Source organism: Muscardinus avellanarius (genome assembly GCF_963383645.1).
Source record: "Muscardinus avellanarius genome assembly, chromosome: 9".
NCBI classification, from domain to species: Eukaryota; Metazoa; Chordata; class Mammalia; order Rodentia; family Gliridae; genus Muscardinus; species Muscardinus avellanarius.
In genome coordinates, this window is record NC_137795.1 from 7,246,732 (window position 1) to 7,265,484 (window position 18,753).

Genomic DNA, 18,753 nt, shown 5'->3' on the forward strand with positions numbered 1-18,753 from the left:
AACAATTCAAGTTACCCATTATGGATCCGAGAAAAAACTCGCCCCCAAGAGGATTACTCAAGAGGCATGGTGATAATCCCCCAGGAATGAATGCAGGCCACAGTGGCCAGGCACATCCACACGGAAGCTTCTAGCTTCTCCAAAAGAACGTCTGTACCCTTTGACACCCATTTGCTGGCGCCACCCTATTTTTTCAGCACAGCCTTGGTAAAGGCCTCTTTTAGGACAGAACTGACATATTTTTAAATTAGATATTCATCTTTATTTCCTTATGCTTTTGCTATTTCATGAGCAACTGTCAGCTACATCTTGTGATGATGGTGCCATTTTTCATGGAGACAAGAGCAGAACACAGAGATGGCTATTTTGTAGTCCTGAAGGATTCTGCTACTTAATAAGGTGATGCTTCTTCCCCGGTTACAATTCCAAAGAACCCTGGCATGGTGAAGCACCCTCTAATCCTGGTTCTTGGGAGGCTAAGACTGGAGGACAGCAGTTTAGAGGCTGGCATGTGGTAATTTAGGAAGACCCTGTTTCAAAAATAAAAGATTAAAAGGGCTGGAAATGTGGGGAAATGGTAGAGTGTCCCTGGGTTCCAGCCCCACTAACATGGAAAAAAAAAAGAGTAAAAATAAATTAATTAAGGCCGGGCGTGGTGGCGCACGCTTGTAATCCCCGCGCTTGGAAGGCAGAGACAGGAGGATCGCGCAGGTTCGAAGCCAGGCGTGTGCGCTGGCTTAAGAGACCCTGTTTCCAAATAAAAATATAAAATAGGTGTCTGGGAGTGGAGCCCGGAGGTAGAAGAGCTTCCAGGAACCCCAGTACCACAAAAAATAAATAAATAAAAATAAATAAATTAATTAGTTAATTAATTAGTTAATTAATTCCAAGAAATACAAATAAATACCACTCATTCTGTAGATTTTAAGTCATCTTTCTTCTGAGATGCTCAAAGTCCTTTTTGGACCACTCAGTGGTACCTGATAGTATTTTCTTTAATGAAAAAGGAAAGTGCTCTGATTTCAAAGATAAGGTTAAAAAGAAGACACATGAGCTATTACCAAAAATATTTTGAATGTGTTATAATAGTGCATGGGATACGTAGTAACAGATCATAAAATTCTCAGTCACTCTTAGTAGCTAGAGAATCCTTTTATTCTTAAAACAAACCTCCATGGTATGAATTTTCTAAGGGCGTTTCATATCACACACTCGAAAAATTAATCTTGCTAAAATAAAAATAAGATATTAGGATATTCCAAATACATCACCAGAACATAGTTTTTAGCATATCATGCCACGCTAAACTACAAAAAAAATTTAAAAAGATTAAAACCAGAGAAAATATGAAAAGGGTTTTCAAAAACTTCAGGTGTTCAGGCTTAAATCTCTCAAGATAGATGTGAAAATAAACATAAAAAATCAGAAGTAATTTATTATATTTTGCTAATATCCATTATACCTTTTTAGGTACAAATGTGTGTGTGTATATATATATATATATATATATATATATGCATTATATACACATATATACATTTGATATACACAGTCTCTATTACACAAGCAAAATGATCATTATTAAAGTTACAAGCTCAATAAAACTTAATAAAAATATTTATTCTATACAAATTGGTCACTGACATGTTAAAGATTTCCGTTTTTGGTTTTTTTTTTAAGTTCAGATTATATAGTAAAGTGAAATTTTCTTCAATTTACCCATCCTAAGAATTGTAGTTAATTGAAAAGCATTTTTAAATCAGTATAATATTTGTGTCGATCTGAGACAAAATAAATGAATTACTGCTACTGGCCTGATAGCTTCCCTCCCCTGGTCCCATCCCAGCTTTCTTGGGATCCACTCCGAAGGCAAATTTAGACGCGTCTGTGCAGGGAAAGCCCATTTAACAACCGAGTTACGTTGAAAAGACACATCCGTTTTCGGGATGGTCTCCAGCATCTTATTGCGGTTCCAGTCCTGACCATCCTTTTACCCCTCCCTAGTCTTATAGTCCGAGCCAATCAAGAATAAAAACTGCTGTGTTATAAAAAGCTTTCATTGAACGCAGGGGTCGCTGTTGAGTAGTACAAAGCCTTTTCCTTTCCTGGGGTGGGGGGGGAGGGTAGTAAGTGTCTGTAGCTATACCTGCAAAGACTTCTATAAATTAAAAGGAAAATGTTCAACTTGTATTTATGTAATAAAAAAAAAACTGAACTCCAAATCAACAGCGGGCATCAGGTAAACGTAGCCAATACGATTTACCGACATAATTGAAAGCATTACAGACTAATCAGACATCTAAAAGGAGAGCTCGCTCAAATGAAATGTCTACAGAATCATTAGCTGGCAGCCATTCGATTAGGCTCGCACATAATGCCAGTGGTGTCTTGAGCCCGTGCCAGTGACAACAGCATAAATTTTGCATCTCATTTCTGTGGCCATAAAATTAATGATCAGTTTAAAAATACTTCTTTGTAAAAGTTATTGCGCAAAGAAAAGACATGAATGTGTCCCTGTTATGTACTCACAAGGATAATTACGGGGTTGTTGCTCATTAATACGGTTTCTTGTTTCCCTAGAAAAGCATTTGATTTATCCCACAACTTTCAAAAGTTTAATTAACGATACAAAGTTAACAGCCTAAGAGACGATGATCCCAGGCTTCCTTCCTGAGGTTTCAGCAGCAGCCACAGCAAAATGAAGCTGGGCCAGTGACAGCTGCACGTTTCTCTGAAAACTATTTATCAATGAAAAGACCTGGGTTCAAATCACTAATGGCCATTGGCTTTATATCGCTCATTATCTTTTTATTTCTTAGGACTAGGGAATGAACCAAGGGGCACTGGACCTCCAAGCTACACCCCAAGCAGGCCTGAAGCAGGGTCTCCCTAAGATGCTGAGACTGGCCTCAAACCTGTGACCTTCCTGTCTCAGCCTCCCAAGCGCACCACCAAGTAACATTTTCCTCAATTCCTGGAGATACAGCCCAAGAAGCTCTCCCTCCATTGAGGGAGATTTATCCCATTCACTGCTTACGTTTGTCAAACATAGCCCTCACACCTGGATAAACATTACCTAAATAGTATATCTACAATTCAGAACGTGTTGAAATATCACACTGTACTCAAAAATACAGATAATTAGGCAAATGTAAATTTAAACTTTAAACTAATACATTAATAAATAAAACACAATTTTGATGGTAACCATTCAAGACAAACTTGAGGGGAGAAGTCAGAATCACTCCAGGTGAAAACCAAATCAATTTCTGTCGAATTTTTCAAGTAATAATAAAACAGCAAAAGATACAGCAGGAAGTACTTAGCTTGTAACTGCTTACCAAATTTTTATTTATTTTTTTTCTTTTTGGTAGTACTGGGGGTGGAACTCAGACACCTTCTACCTCCGAGCTATACTCGCAGACCTATTTTCTATTTTATTTGGAAACAGGGTCTCACTAAGTTGCTGAAAGCCTAAGTAGCTGAGGCTGGCTTTGAACCTGCGATCCTCCTGTCTCCGCCTCCCAAGCGCGGGGATTACAAGCGTGCGCCACCACGCCCGGCCAAAATTTTTAATTTTTAAGAGGTTGGAAGATACAGGTCACCGAAAGATAAGATTTTCCTGGAGATTCTTCTGCAAAGCTGATTTACAGCAGGCAGAGAAATAGATGGAATTTCTCGCACGAAGCCGAGGCCGGGCGTTAAAATAAGGACAGGCGTCTCAGGCACTGCCTCAGAAGCGAAGCTGAGGCCCCAGAATCTCAAACCTGCTCCCCAGAACTGCACAAGGGCAAGGGCGGCGAGGGCAGAAGGCAAGAAAGGGCTGTGGTTACCTGCTCAGACTTGGCGGCGGCAGCCCGGGCCAACTTCCACCAGACCATGATAGGAAGGCTCAGAGAGGGGGAATGAGACATCGCCAAACCTGTGCCTTTCTTGCTCTTCTGAAGGACTCCATTAGGACACACTAAATCAATCTCCTCTTACCTAGCAGTCCTGCTATTTCTAAAACGTTGTTTAAACCTAAAGTTGACCTTTGGGTTTTTTGTTTTTGTTTTTTTTGTTTATTTTTTGGTGGTACTGGGGTTCCTGGAAGCCCTTCTACCTCCGGGCTACACTCCCAGACCTATTTTTTATACTTTATTTGGAAACGGGGTCTCTTAAGCCAGCGCGGCTGGCTTCAAACCTGCGCGATCCTCCTGTCTCCGCCTCCCAAGACAGGGGATTACAAGCGTGCGCCACCACGCCCAGCAAGTTTACTTTTTTTTAAAGGTTGTTTATAAGGGAGACTTTTTGTGTGTGTGTGTATGCATTATAGTCATACATCTTAATGGTGTACAGGATGGTATAGGCATACATGCACACATCACTCTTAGTTTTCTTTTTTGCAGGTCTGGGGATGGAACCCAGGGGCATTTGACCTCTGAGCTACACCCTCTGCCCTATTTTTTATTCTTTATTTTGAAACAGGGTCTCACTAAATTGCAGAGGGCCTCACTAAGTAGCTGAGACTGGCTGCAAACCTGTGATACTCCTGCCTCAGCCTCCCAAGTACTGGGATCACAAGTGTGTGCCACCACACCCGTCTAAGTCTGTGCATATTTAACAATATTAATGGAGTCTTAGGGGCAAAATCTATTATAAAGTAAATTTTTTACAATTAAAAAGAAGAAAAATTTTGAAGGAGAAAATGAAAGCTTTTCAGCTATAGCATCTATAACAATATATTCACATTTTTAAAACTGTAGACCCTTGGGCTGGGAGTGTGGCTTAGTGGGAGAGTGCCTGCTCAGTGTACACGAGGCCCAGGGCACCTTGTAGACCCTAATATTTTGCAAATATTGAAAACATTCTTGTGGATTTTTTTTTTTCTGGTGGTACTGGGGATGGAACCCTTCTACCTCCAGACTACACTCTCAGACCTATTTTTATATTTTATTTCGAAACGGGGTCTCTTAAGCCAGTAAGGCTGGCTTCGAACCTGTGCAATCCTTCTGTCTCAGCCTCCCAAGTGCGGGGATTACAAGTGTGCGCCACCACGCCCAGTCCTATTTTTTATTTTTTATTTTGAAACAGGATCTCACTAAGTTGTGGAGACCTCATTAAGTAGCTGAGGCTGGCCTTGAACCTGTGATCCTTGTGTCTAAGCCTCCCAGCTACTAGAATTAAGGTGTGTGACACCACGCCCACTCCTCTTGGAATATTTTTTATTTGATATTCATTCCCCTCTCTTAATAATTTCTCATTATTTCCAAGATATTACTTGAAAACTGAATTTATTATCAAAATCAACCTAAATCTTCTGGACAAATTAAGTTGAACTGGGGACTATGCGTTGCCATGGTTTTATTGAGCATCTATTTTTTGAAATAAAGAACTCTATTTTAGCTAAAACAGGCAATATTTCAAATGAATGACAGAGACTAGGCTAAGCAAAATGTGTTCCACCTGAATGGACTCAAATCTTAAATACAAATAAAGGAATTCAGGAAACCAACTGAAAAATTATTGCAAATTTCCAATTTGTCAGACTTCTTCAATAGGGAATCTAGCCTTGAGTATATAAGGAGATACAGGGGCACCTTCATAAATTAAAGCAGTGATCAAAAAATAAATAAATAAATAAAAAACAGAGCTGGGGGTGGAGCTCAGAGGTACAATGCCCCTGCGTTCAATCTCTAGTAGCACAAGAAAAAAAAAAGCAACGAAAAGGGAAGTTTTAAAACAATAGCTTTCTATGGCAATAAATATACAAAACAAGTACAAAATGAGCTTAGCAAACAGAGCTTTACCACCTAGGAGCCATTATAATAAAACAATTGCTAACAATACAAACTCTTGTTATCAAAAGTGTAAATATGAAAACGATTTTCAGGATTTCTGCAGCTTGCGGCTGTTTCACTAACAATGACATCCGATTAATTTAAGAATTGAAATACTTCACTCTATAAATTCTAGAGTGTTACAGCTCAGAATGAAGATTCTCTAGAGTGTAAGGGAGAAGAACTAGATGACGGCCATCTGTGTACCTTAGAGAACTTAATAATGAGCTTATCAGAAATTAATAAATCCCAATTCACTCATTCTATTGCATACCTCTCTACTCAGTTCTTTTTTCTCCCAACAATAGTACTAAAATGGTATATAATTGTCATTTAAAAAGAAGCTACGCACAATAATAAAGATAAACAGAGGAAAACAGCTTCTGCTTACTTCATTATGACCCTGTATGGACTCGATAGAGACAGAGAGACGGAGTTAGAGACGGAGAAAGAGAAAAGAAAACAACCAGAAGGGATTCTTCACAGCTCTCCCTGAATGAGGACAACCCAAGACCCCCACGGGAACACGAGAGGGGCTGGCACCATCGACACACACGAAGATGAATTCACTGGATGCGAAGATCAGATAATAAATTTCTCGTATCTTGACTAGTTACTTTGCAACCACTGGGTCAGCACCCTTCACTATCTTAACCCACTGTAAAAAGTCTTTTCAGAACAAGCTGAATGCCCTTGTAGGATACGATGGCCTAAAATTACTCAGCTTCTCACGTGTCTCCACGGTATACACCTAATTTACCCACCAGCTCACTTTTGAGCCGCACTCTGGGTGATTCGCTAACTCACTGCAGCAGCACCCAACTACAAATGTCATCCGGCAGAAAATGATCCTGGGGATGTCTGAATTCCGCATTGTTTGAACCCTTATTCTCGGCTCATTTTTCAGGTTCTATCAAATACTATATAAACTTCCACTCTCTTCAGAGACAAATAATGCAGCTCAGTAATGTAATTTTAATATCCACACACCTGAACAAGTCCTAAAACAGAATTCCAAAGGGAAAGTCCCTACCCATATGCAATTACAAAATGGCTTCATATCATCATGCTTTCTTAACTTCACATTTTAATGCATAAATAATTACGCCACAATAAGAGCTCAATAAATAATCACTGGAACAAAATATGTCTTTTAAGAAAAGAGGCAAAATCTGATATCTAATATTCCTCCATAAATAGCATATATAGAGAGCTATCATAATTAAAACACATAAACTCACTTCTATATTCAACTAAGCAAAATGTAAGAGGATTATTTTCCTCATCCCCTCCAATCACACTGATCTTGAAGAGAAGTGGTGGCTTCCTTTTAACTGCGTTTACATCTGTCTGCTGAGTACTTGGTTTACTGGGACTGTCCTTATAGTGTCACTTAGCAGTTGCACAAACGCAGATTTTACTGTGTGGGACCTGCTAACCCCCATTAAAAGATGCCACCCTGTTCCTTCCCCAAACCCAGAACCTAGCTCCCTTCTGGTTAACTGGCCTCAGATTGTGAGCCTCATACCAGTGTCCACAAGCTTAGGTCGTGACCTGTGAATTAGCATCATGGAAGGAAGAGCCATGCATGACGTGGTAGAAACTTCCTGTGCCTTTCCTGATCGGGCTTTCAGCACGCTAAGCAGCTCTGTCCCCAACCGAAAGCAAGACAACTGGTTTACCAGAACCTCCATATATTTCAAAAAGTAAACTGAATTCCTACCCCCAAAACTTCTAAGGAGCACGTTTATTCAAATCAAAAGAACCACAAAAAATAAAAAATAAAAAATAAAAACTACCTTTTGAGGAAGACTTTACTCATGTTCTCAAGCAAAAAAATTATACTGTTTATAAAAGCATACTTTAAAAACCTGGCCTGGGCACCCCCAGCCATAGGCCCACTGCTCCCACCACCCTATTAAAAAAACCTCTGCAGTGTTACAGGGCTCTGGGTTGGTAGCTCTCTCTCCTCCCCTTCCCTGAAATATCCCTCCTGTAAGTATACACTTTCCAGGTATATACCTGTCCTAACAAATTTCTGTTACAATGTGCTTTTAAAAACACAAAACCTAAGAATGTTGAATGTGTACAATTTCTGCATCAGCCGACTGCAGAGTAGGTTCTGGATATGTTTTTTAATTTTTTTCTCAGCAGGGGGAGCTAGCACTCTCATCTTGAAAGTCTAAATATAGAGTATGGAAATTTAAATTTCAATTCCAGCGATCAAATTTCAGGATGTGTTAGGTTATCATCTTGAAAATCTCCACAGAAGAGAAAAATTTTAAGCTTGAAAGTTACCTTTGTCTTGAAATTCCTGGAGGTAGCTGCAAAATAAAGAATACCATTTTTTAAGTGAGGTTGAAAAAAAAAATCAAAACAAGATCTAATCAGTGCTAATAATTCAAACCCAAAAAACTGTATTTTGTCCTGAAATGACAATTTCAAATACCCTTGGAATTTATAATAAAATTATTGTTAAAGATCTGAGTGGTGTAACGAAGTGAACATCTATCTTTAATACCTCTAAGGTATGTTACATTTACTAATTTAATATAGTAACAATGAAAATCATTTTTAGTGCCTCAAATATTATATTTATTCATATTAAAATCCTCGATCTACCTATATTTTATCATGTAAGCCAAATAAATACTCAGATAATCAAAATAAACAGTTGGATTTTGCTAGAATGCATAACAAAATGTAGTCAAGAACTTTCACCCAAACAAGTCACTATAAATATGTCTGTTTAAAAACTATTAGAGTGGAAATACATTTTGTCCTTTTGAAATACCAATAAATGAGCACATAAAAAAAATTTAACTTTGCATAATCAATTCCTTATTAAAATCAATTCCTAATTACAAAGTTGCCTCTAAGTAAGAAATTAGTAATTAGAAGCGAGCAACTTACGTAGACTTTACATCTTTTATCTTCTTAATAAGGGATTCTCTCTTTTCCTTTGCTTTCTTGGATAAATTTTCCCCTCTCAGTACACCTGCTACGAATGCTTCAACATCTACCGTGAAATATAAGAAAGAGGATATGAATTATTGGAAAGAATCATTTCTGTGAGGAGAAGTATAAATGTTTCCACATCTAAGTGTTAATATCTGCACAATCCGCTCTAGTTCTTCATCAACCCAAAGCGTAACAGCTGAACTGCATTTCAAACACTAAGTTGGACAAATCTATTCAGCACTCAGCTAATAAAATGTGTATGCTGCACTTATGCTTAGCACAGCAAATACTATTTGAATGTTAGGCATCATTAGACCAGGAAGAAGCTCACAAGTTTTAATAAACTAGGGTGCCCCATAAAATAAATTCTCTTATAGAAAAGCAAGCGCTAAGCTTTTATGCATGTATTACTATCATTTTAGAGTATTTTGTGAGTTCCTATCTGAACAAGTTATTCAAATATTATATGAATATATGCTAACGTCTCTGCAAGGGTCTGGTTTTTTTTTTCTGGTGTAATACGTTTTTCAGGTGTACATAATGTGTAATGCTTTAAGGAAAAAAAATCAATGTTTTTTTCTAACTAAAATTCCCAAGTCACAGCCTGCTCCCTACTTTGGGTCCCACCCACTCTAGTCACCCCAAACCCAAAAGAAAGCCAGCTGTGATGTCCTGGGAGCTTCTGCTCCGGGTCTCGCATTACCACCTGGAACATTTCATACATAAAAGGGAGAAGAGAAAAATAGATTCTTCCGCTATTTAAAAATACAACATCCAAGAAATAAGATTTCTATGACTTCATTTAACATTCTCCCATAGCTTCTTTAAAAAAATTTTTTTTTTTAGTAAACTCCTAAAGTATTCGGTTCTCTGGTTCTCTCATGTAAAATTCCAAGAAGTTCTTGATCCATTGATCTTGTAATAGTTTCATTCTCATTGTTCCCAAAACGCCAACTGAATTTTATTTTGAGCATTTCAAAGTTCAAATTGAAGTATCTAGGATAGAGGCTACCACTAAAGATTTTACGTAGGCATGACTAATCACCCAGATTTCATATGGGAGAGACATATATGTTTTACTTCCCTTTTATTTAACTACATTGTCTCCTAATTTATACTAACAAAAGATGGTATCAAAACCTATTACATGTAATACAAAATAGGAAAAAAATAATCTCTCCACTATATTTATAATTGATAGCTGTATTTATAATTGATATATGGGATGTAATATTTGTAATACATTTTAAATTCTTGATTACAAAAGTATTTTGATCCAGGAAGGAAAGTTGATTAAGTTCTTATACACCCATAACAAACATGTAAAGGTAACTTCACTAAGTCCATATGCCACTGAAAGCATTAAAGTTTAACCTTACCATTTTTTAAAATGGCTTCTGCTTTGAAGTCCATTAACGACCAATAAGTTAAAAGCAAGTATCAAAATGAAATGAAAGTAAAATGTCCCAGCTTCACTTTCCTTGAGCTGCCCCTATTTCTAAACGGGGACAGAGACATAACCCAGAGCCAGTGCAGATTAGACAGAGGCTCCGCAAGTGTGTTCAAAATAATGAAACTTGTAAGAAACTTGTACCCAGCGGAGCAGGAAACCTTTGGATATCCAGCCATCAGCTGAAATGGAAACGATTGTTGAGATCTATATGGTGATATTTCTTTCTTTTTTTTTTTTTCTTAAGTGGTAGAAGCGGGGGACCAGCGTCCATCCAAACTGCTGACTCTGTGTCTTCTAAGCGGACTCGATACTTGGAGAATCGCGGGGACAATGACTACTGAATATTCTCCGTAATGTTATTTTCACTCAATGTTTGTCTTTAATTCCCTCGTCCTCGAGTATTTAATTGCCTATTTTACATTTTCATTATACAATCCAAGTTTGAGCAAACAGGATCTATTTTCTATCTCCGGAAGCAATAACAGAACGAATTACAGCCCAAGAGTTATTTCTTTAAAAGGTCATTTTGGTTCTATAAAAACTGGGGGCGGGGGGGGGGCTGTAACGCTCTGTGGACTACTTCCTAAAAGCTTCCCCAAAATGTTTTTGCAATACTGGCCCGTGCTTCTATTTATGAGAAAACATTTGTTGAAAGAGTGCGGAATTGCAGGAAGAATCGCTCTTTTTTGAGGGAAGGGGATTCAGAGACCGGGTAAAGAAAAAGATCTGTTCGTGTAGAGATCGCTTTTAAATATATTTATTCCCAAGCTTTTCCTAGAAAAAAGGCAACTAACGGGATTTAACAAACCCTAACTTTTTCAGTAATTATTTTCTCAGAGACGACAGCGAGAAGGAACTGCTGAGCTGTTTAAACACACAAGAACTTTGAACTGGGACGACGTCCCTGCGATCATCTTTGTGGTCCACAGACCCAGTTGGTTTTTACGCTTTTGAAAGCCAGGTGATTGCCTAAAATCTACGTGCTGTCCTGGTCATTTTCAAAAGGACCGGCCAGCCTCCCCGAGCACCGGGCTCCAGGACCACAGCGGCCTTCGCGGCGGGGATGGTGCGGGCTCCCGGGGATGCTCGGGGGACCGGACTCCCAGGGATGCTCTGGCCCCTCTTCCCACCCAGCGCTCGGCCCATCTGGACCCTCCGCCCGCGCTTCCCGCCCTGGGAGCTGCTGCCCCGCAGCCCCGGGCTTGGCCAGCGCCCTCGCCAGACAAATGGGGCCGGGTCTGCGGCTTTGTCGCTCAAAGCCGGGGTAATATTTCAAAAGGCAGCAATAAAAGTCTTGGGTGAGTCGAGCGCTCCTCTGGCCGGTTGGGAAAGAGGCTTGAAGCCTTTATTGTGCTCTAAATAGCCCTGCAAGCAGCGAGCTGGCAGCGCGGCCTCGTTACCTTCCTGAGGGGTCGTGTCCCTGGCTTCATATGGAGATTTCACTGACTCCCCACTGCCTGTAATCCCGGGAAACGTTGTAATTTGATTACAAGAAAAGGTCAGCCTGCCTCGCTGGCCCGTGGCCTGGGGCGCCCGCCCAGGGAAGGGGATGGGAGCGCAGGGGGCCCGGGTGGAGAAGGCAGGCCCAAGGAAGGGGGTCCCCAACGCATCCCCCTTCCGACCCCAACTGTCCCCCACCCGCAGCGGTGTGTACTGCAGGTCTGCATTTAACCCCAGAAGAACCTCTACCCTCCAAGTCATCATTAGGAAAGTTATTCGGGCCCAAGTGAACAGGGTGGCAATTTCTATTCCAGTTACACCTTCCTGTGGTCAGGAGTGAGCCTTATCTCCAGGCACAGCTGTAAGGATCTGGGGCCCAGGGCGGCTGAAAATCTCAGATTTACAACTGCTCTGTCCATAAATGTTAGGGTCTGAAAACAAAATTAAAAGGTGGCATGTTCTGGCTCAGTTAGAAACCTCTCAGTTAGAAACAGGAAAACCAAGAACTGGTATTCAATTCACTCCCCTCCCCCTGGGGAAAAGTGGGACAGGTATCTAACACACACACACACACACACACACACACACACACACACAGAGCTTTCTACCGATTTCCCTATAGGTCACACAATGAAAAGATGGACCCACACAATGTCGGAACAGTTTTAAAATTCTTGCCCGGGATAAAATTAATCAGCTCCCGGGATCTGAGTACCTAGTACAGGTTCTTACTCCAGGAGATAGCAAAGACTGACCACCAACCCCACTACCAAACTGCTTCCACCAACCCCCACTACCAAACTGCTAGCCATCAGACCTGCAGGATGGAGGTGGTAAATAGCCAATAGCCACACAGGCCATCCCCCTGTCCCCAAGCACCCAATATCTACACACACACACACACACACACACACACACACACACACACAGCCTCTGTGATGGCCTGAACTGTATAGAGGAGGGGGCAGGAAGTGGGCTAAATTCACCACCATTTGCTCAGTTCCAGATCAATAAAGTAAGTTGTAAAGACCAGTCCGAGGCACCCCAAATGGCCTTCCCACTTATTCTAGATTTCACTTTATATTCACCAAACGTGCTGTCACCAAACTTAATGGGTTAAGAGTAGTAGCCCGGAGTTAAGCTCAGAACAAAAAAAGATACTTTTCTTCTCGGTTAAAGCACAGAATGGTCTGACCAAAGGGCTCCTGGTGAAAATATAAAAATCAATTAAACAGGGCATCTGCAGATCGATGGAGCCAAATGCCCAAAGTTGGAAAATGGCTAATTGAAAAGTTATTGATTGTTCTAATCAATGTCTTTCCCTTGATTACCTAACACGTTTATAGGTTATGGTTGAACTGTGGACTACAGGAAAACAGACTGAAATCTTATAATCCAATCATCCTACGAAATTTTCAAAATTGGCTTTGCGGGCCAAGTGATTTATTGTGCCAGGACGGCAGACTATTGAAAGATGGGGCTGACCATCTTTCAGCCTCTAAAAGATGGCTCTTGAAATATCGCACTTTACAATAAGCAAAATCTTTTTACCGCGCTTTTTCAAAGCAGCCGCAGTGAATAACACATTAGTCGGAGATTTACACTGTGTTCACTGTTAGGCAGCCTCTATGATAATGTGTTCAGAATGTGATTGAAAAAGAAATGTAAACTCAGTAGAATGAAAAAGATAGACTTGGCTTTAATTGAAAAAGACAAACTAAGTGAATAATGAGTATATAAAACCTAGCCTATGCCACTTTTATCACCCATATATGACACTTAATCTTAAATTTATGAGCGACAACTGAACTGTTTCAAATCACCAGAGGCTTCCCCTACCCTGTTGTTCCTACCTTCTTTCCAGCAATACCTTAGTGCTGGTATCAGTAGAGATAAACTCACTAGGAAATTTTTCATATACTGCTTATTTTTAGTATGCTTAGGATTTCTCTTTAAAGGAAACCAATGATAAGCAGGATTGAGTGACTATAAAAATGCACACAACATCAAAAGCCATTTAGTAATCTGAGATGAAAATAGTTTCAATGAAAAATCTATCCAAAATACCCGCCCAAGAAAATGTAGGGCATCATTATTTGCTTAAGAGGAATAGGCAAAGAATTTTCCTAACACCACATCTTAATTCTACTTAAATACTACTGGACCCAGACACCCCCCTTCCCCCCCCCAAAAAAAAAAAACTGTACAAACTTCTGGTCCCTTGACTTACAAACTCATATTCCTATTTTTAGAAGAGGGAATCTTGGAGGTGTCTGTCACAGATGGATTTCTGAGATTAAATGTTCTCATTTCAATTTTGTGCTCATTAGTTATTGCTGCCAAAATGAGGCAAGCTTGTTCTTGTTCTGTTGAAAACTCCAGGTGCGAAGAAATAGGTGCCTATTGGTGACTCAGTAGGTGGCAGTCTTCCCTTTACAGACTGGCCCAGCACCCCAGAGGGAGTATGGAGATGCACCATGAATAATTCTCACCGGAGAAATAAAACCAAAATATTGACCAAATTATACATAGGACTTTGGAAAGATGGAAGTCAACATAAACTATGCTTGGCATTGAGAAAACCTCACCCCTACTTCAGCTGAATTGCCTTCTTCATCTAGTGCCCCTAAGGGGGTTATCTATTACAATGTGTGAAGGTTAAAAAAAATGTTCTGGAAATCCCCAATAGAGAAATATGCAATAATTTGAGTCAGAAGTCCCATGTGATCAAAATCTCAAGGTCAAAGAAATCATAGAGCTACTTGGTTTATTGTTCGGTTTGACTTTTCAGGGCACTGAAAACTATTTTAACATGTGCTTTAATTTCTAATTTAATAAAAAAAAAGATACTAAGCTTCCCTTTCAATTTTTGTTGCTGTAAAATGAATGAATGAGAGTGAATTAGAATATGTGATAGCAAACCCCCAAATAAGCTAATATTCCAAAGATGATTAAAAAAAAATAAAGCAGGCAGCGAGCAGTATTTCTTGTTCCTCTCACCTTCTTGCCTGCCAGAGGGAAAACTCACATAAATCAAGATTATTCCTAGTCCTAGTCAAAATATTTAGATGTAGGGGAAGATTAAATGGGCAATATTGGGGATTATACTATGATTTTAATTATCCCGTTAAACCTGTCCTTCCACTATTGTGGGGCAAAAAGAAAAAAAGTTGCCTATAGTGTATATGGTGGCTAAAAAAAATTTTTTTAACCACAATTCTGTGAACTCTTTTCTATTTTTGCAACCAAATGATAATTGAACGCTTCTTGTAGAAAGTATAGGCCTTCAAGATTTAATATACTGATTATACAGAAAATAAAACTAATGGTTAAACTATATTGCCACCTTTTCAAGGATATTATTAAATGCAAGTTAAAACTGATTATCTCTTTTAATATATTTCTATGTACTGCCCTTAAAAGGGGAAGAGGAAAACAAATATTGAAAGGTTAGATTAAAACTACCATAATCAGAATGAAAAACAGACAAAGAAAAGGAATAATTATGATAACACTTCTCCCCCACCAAGCAGTTAAATGTCAAATACTTAACATCTATGACATTTAACTATTTAGGTAATAGGCACATGAAACATAAACCGAAATAGCCCTGCAAAATTATTTTGAAAACCATTATCTTTTGACTTTATTTTTTTCCTCAAAGCAAAAGATTTTGAACTCCTGAAAGGGTTCAGTCCTTATCTTCTCTGCCTTGGAATTCCAGAACCTGCCACCCATTTTAAGAGCACCAGATTACTTACAATCATCAGTACCAATAGCTCCTTCTTAGTTTCAAAAAAAAAAAAATGTACTAGATAAGCCAGCGATATCTCCAAAATTCTAATCAATGCAAACACTTCCTTTGTAGTTTTGGAATTCTAAATGTATTCATGTACTATACTGAATACACTTGAATTACGCAACTCATCATGCTCCCAAAAATATATTTGGGTGAAACGTGGAAAATGACTGCTGAGATCATCTATTCTTGAAGCCTTCTCTGTCTCCTAGAAGATTTTAATTACAGTTAAACATGAAACATTAATAACTTTCTTTGAATACATAAAACAAATACTTCAGATCCTGAAAACCCTGGGTTCACTTGTTTTATTTCTTTAAAAATATATCTATCCCAACTCATAGCCATACTTCTTGAATATATCCTCTGAAAATAAAGTATAATCCACATTTATAATCTCCAGAGTTTTAATATTTGTGTTTAATATCTCATATGTTTTAATAGGTGGTTTACTTTAATAGTAAGAAATACTGAAAATGTCAATTAAATACTAGGAAGTTAGCACTGGCAGGTAATTTAAATATGTAATTCTGAGCTTTTAGTTACATTACACAAATAAGAGCCCCATGAAATACTGTCATCAGTAGGGATCAGAGAATAAAGGGTTTTATATCCCACACATCATACCACTTGGGAATGGGTGATTCTGCATCCAATAGCAAACTGCATGCTGTGGGAATGGTAAAGCTTTAAAAACACACAGCAGAGATCTGTCCTTTATTTCTAAAATTAAAAAGTACAGACCTACAGTAACCTGAAAACGGTGACCTTTATTTCTAGAATAACAAGCACTTCCCAGATCTGTTTATTAAAACAGTATTCTAAACAAGTCTTTCTAGCACTGTAAGACAAAATTCTCACTCATGTGAAAGTCATAGTAAAATAGGAGGTGACTTGAATCGGTCTCTACAGTTCCTTCAGTATTTCCCTTAGTGGTACCCATCATGACAACAAGCGTATCTTAAGAGTGAAATACTGTACCGCTATGAATGCTTTCATCACACTCCAACATGTTCCTGCAAACAGAAGTCTGCATTCATACCCTTAGTTTTATTTTCTCAATCACATTAATGATGCTAACCACCAACATAGCATATACAATACAGGAGGACATTTGCAGTCATACTGCTATAGCAGTCATTTACTATTTCAAATGTCATCTTTGCGATGGCATAGTTTTTCAAGAGTTAAAATAAGCAAATTGTAACAGAGGCATCTAAGAGAAATTCTTTTAATCCAGTTATATGTGATCTATACTGAAAGATAAATATGTTGGAAACAACTAACGTAAAATAATCAATTCTATTTCCGGAATTCTGAAATGCACGAGACAAAGTAAATGATGGTAAGAATTCCAGAACATCAGGATAGGCAAGGTCTGTGCTCTCCTAAAAGTATCTGTTTTCTACCTTGTGCAGACCGAGTTTTCATTGGTCCTTAGAAAAGACACTCATCTCCATACATTACTGAACCAATAGGGGGTTCGTAGCAGCTCTGAAGAAACACATTAACTCCTAAAATAAAAAGTTTCCCATAAATGGGAACCCAGAACTGAAAAGAGGAAGATGAGGATGCAAACATGAAGTGCTTTCATGATGTGACACAGGAAGGAGGACTTTTAACACATCCTTCCTTTTGGGCTTAGTATTTACTGAGGCTGAAGACAAGTGGCCATCCGAGAACCAGGCCCTCCTCTAAGGTCTTAAAATACAAGTGGACTTCATGGCCAAGAAAAATGGGCACGTTGCACCTCCTAACCCCTACCCTTGCTCTGACACCTCTGCACGTCATCCTCCACCTCCGCGGGCCAGGCCACCCTAGAACCACTTCTTTGGCTTCAGCTCCCTTCCCAGCTCTCACGCGCACACTCATCATCCCCCTGCCTCTGCCCTCCCTGCACACTCAGCCCTCTTTACGCACACCGAACTGTCCGGCTTCCATTCATTAGTGGGGGTCGGGACAGCCCAGGACGGCGGAGGGGCTGCGCCACCATCCCCGCACAAAACACTCGCCCACTCCCTTTCTCGGCCCAAACACCTCTCTTCCCGCCCCCGTCCCGCCCCCACGGATCAGCACCCGGGGTGCGGGATGGGGGCTCTGGAGGGCGGGGAGGGAAGGTCTGAGCGCTCGGTCCCCGCCGGCTCGCCGTCCCGTCGCCCCCGCCCCAGCAGCGCCGCCCGCCCCCTTCCCGCTCGTTACCTGCCAACAGGTTCCTAATTTCCTCGGGGAGGGGGTAGGGAGAGGAGGCGCTGCTGGGGTTGGGCATGTTAGGGGGCGCAGGGCGTGCGGGGAGAGGACCTGTGCTGCAAGGATGGCCGGCGGGACGGGACTGGGGTGTGACCTGGACTCGGGCTAGTGGTCTGGGGAAGGCCAGCGGGGCTACGAGTCCGGACGCTGCCAGGCCGGGACTCTCAACGAGGAAGTCGCCGGCTCTCCAGCCAGCTGCAGCTGGACTCTCGGCCCAGCCCCGCCCGGAGAAACGGGGCGGGGCGAGGGGCGGGGAGGAGGCCCAGAGGCTTCAGCGTCCGACTGCGCATGCGTAATCTTGGCTTTCCCCCCCCCCCCGCCCTTGAGTACAGCGCCTCGGGCAAGCCACGCCCACACTGCGTAAGGACGTCGAGGGAGGAGCCGCTAGTGGGGAGGGAGCGCACTGAGTCTGCGTCACCTGACCGGCCTCTGAAGCTCCTGGTCGCCATTTTAGGTACTGGAACCACAGCCACCCCTGAGCGTTTCCCCAAGATCCCGAAAAACAGTCTCTCCGCCGTGCCTAGAAGTTTTCCGATCGAGGGTCCTTCTAGCTAATGGTCAGCTCCACTGAGGATTAACACCTCGTCTGGTAACCCAGAAGGAATTTCCGACCTGGCTAACCGAAGAAGGTCGCCTTTGTCCGATTGAATGAAAGTAGCCAAGTCCCATCTTCCGCCAGTCCTTTCGGAGGCGCCTGTCTGGAGCCCGGAGAACATTCTGATTGGCTCTCACGTTTCTTTTCTGCATAATTCTTACCCTTGGAGTGACTGCCTTCCCCCACCACCATGGAAGGATGGGGAGTCCCAGGCACGATCCTTCAAAGAGGGGGTTAAAATAAACCAAAAAAAGGTTAAATAGATCTTAGCTACTACTGCCCTACAAGCATTTTTAAAAAATGTTGGTCATGATTAGTAGAATAAAATTATAAAATCTATTTACTCCAACGTAATCATTTAGTCAATGAATCCTTAGCGTTTTCTATTTGTAAATCTTAATGTTTTCTCTAAAATCCAAAAAGCCACGTTTTGGGTCTT

The 18,753-nt window shown here is 40.6% G+C and overlaps 1 protein-coding gene across 1 annotated transcript in view; it reads right to left on the minus strand.

Annotated features, from left to right (window-relative positions):
• SKAP2 (src kinase associated phosphoprotein 2) overlaps positions 1-17,738 on the minus strand; it is a gene marked incomplete at both ends in the record, with an annotated part of 160,855 nt that extends 143,117 nt beyond the window's left edge. Inside the window, 3 exons of the mRNA XM_080701665.1 lie at positions 8,118-8,143; positions 8,733-8,838; positions 17,672-17,738. Coding sequence (XP_080557791.1) covers positions 8,118-8,143; positions 8,733-8,838; positions 17,672-17,738 — 199 coding nt within the window. The remainder of the gene's footprint in view (positions 1-8,117; positions 8,144-8,732; positions 8,839-17,671) is intronic.
• Between the last annotated feature and the right edge of the window lie 1,015 nt (positions 17,739-18,753).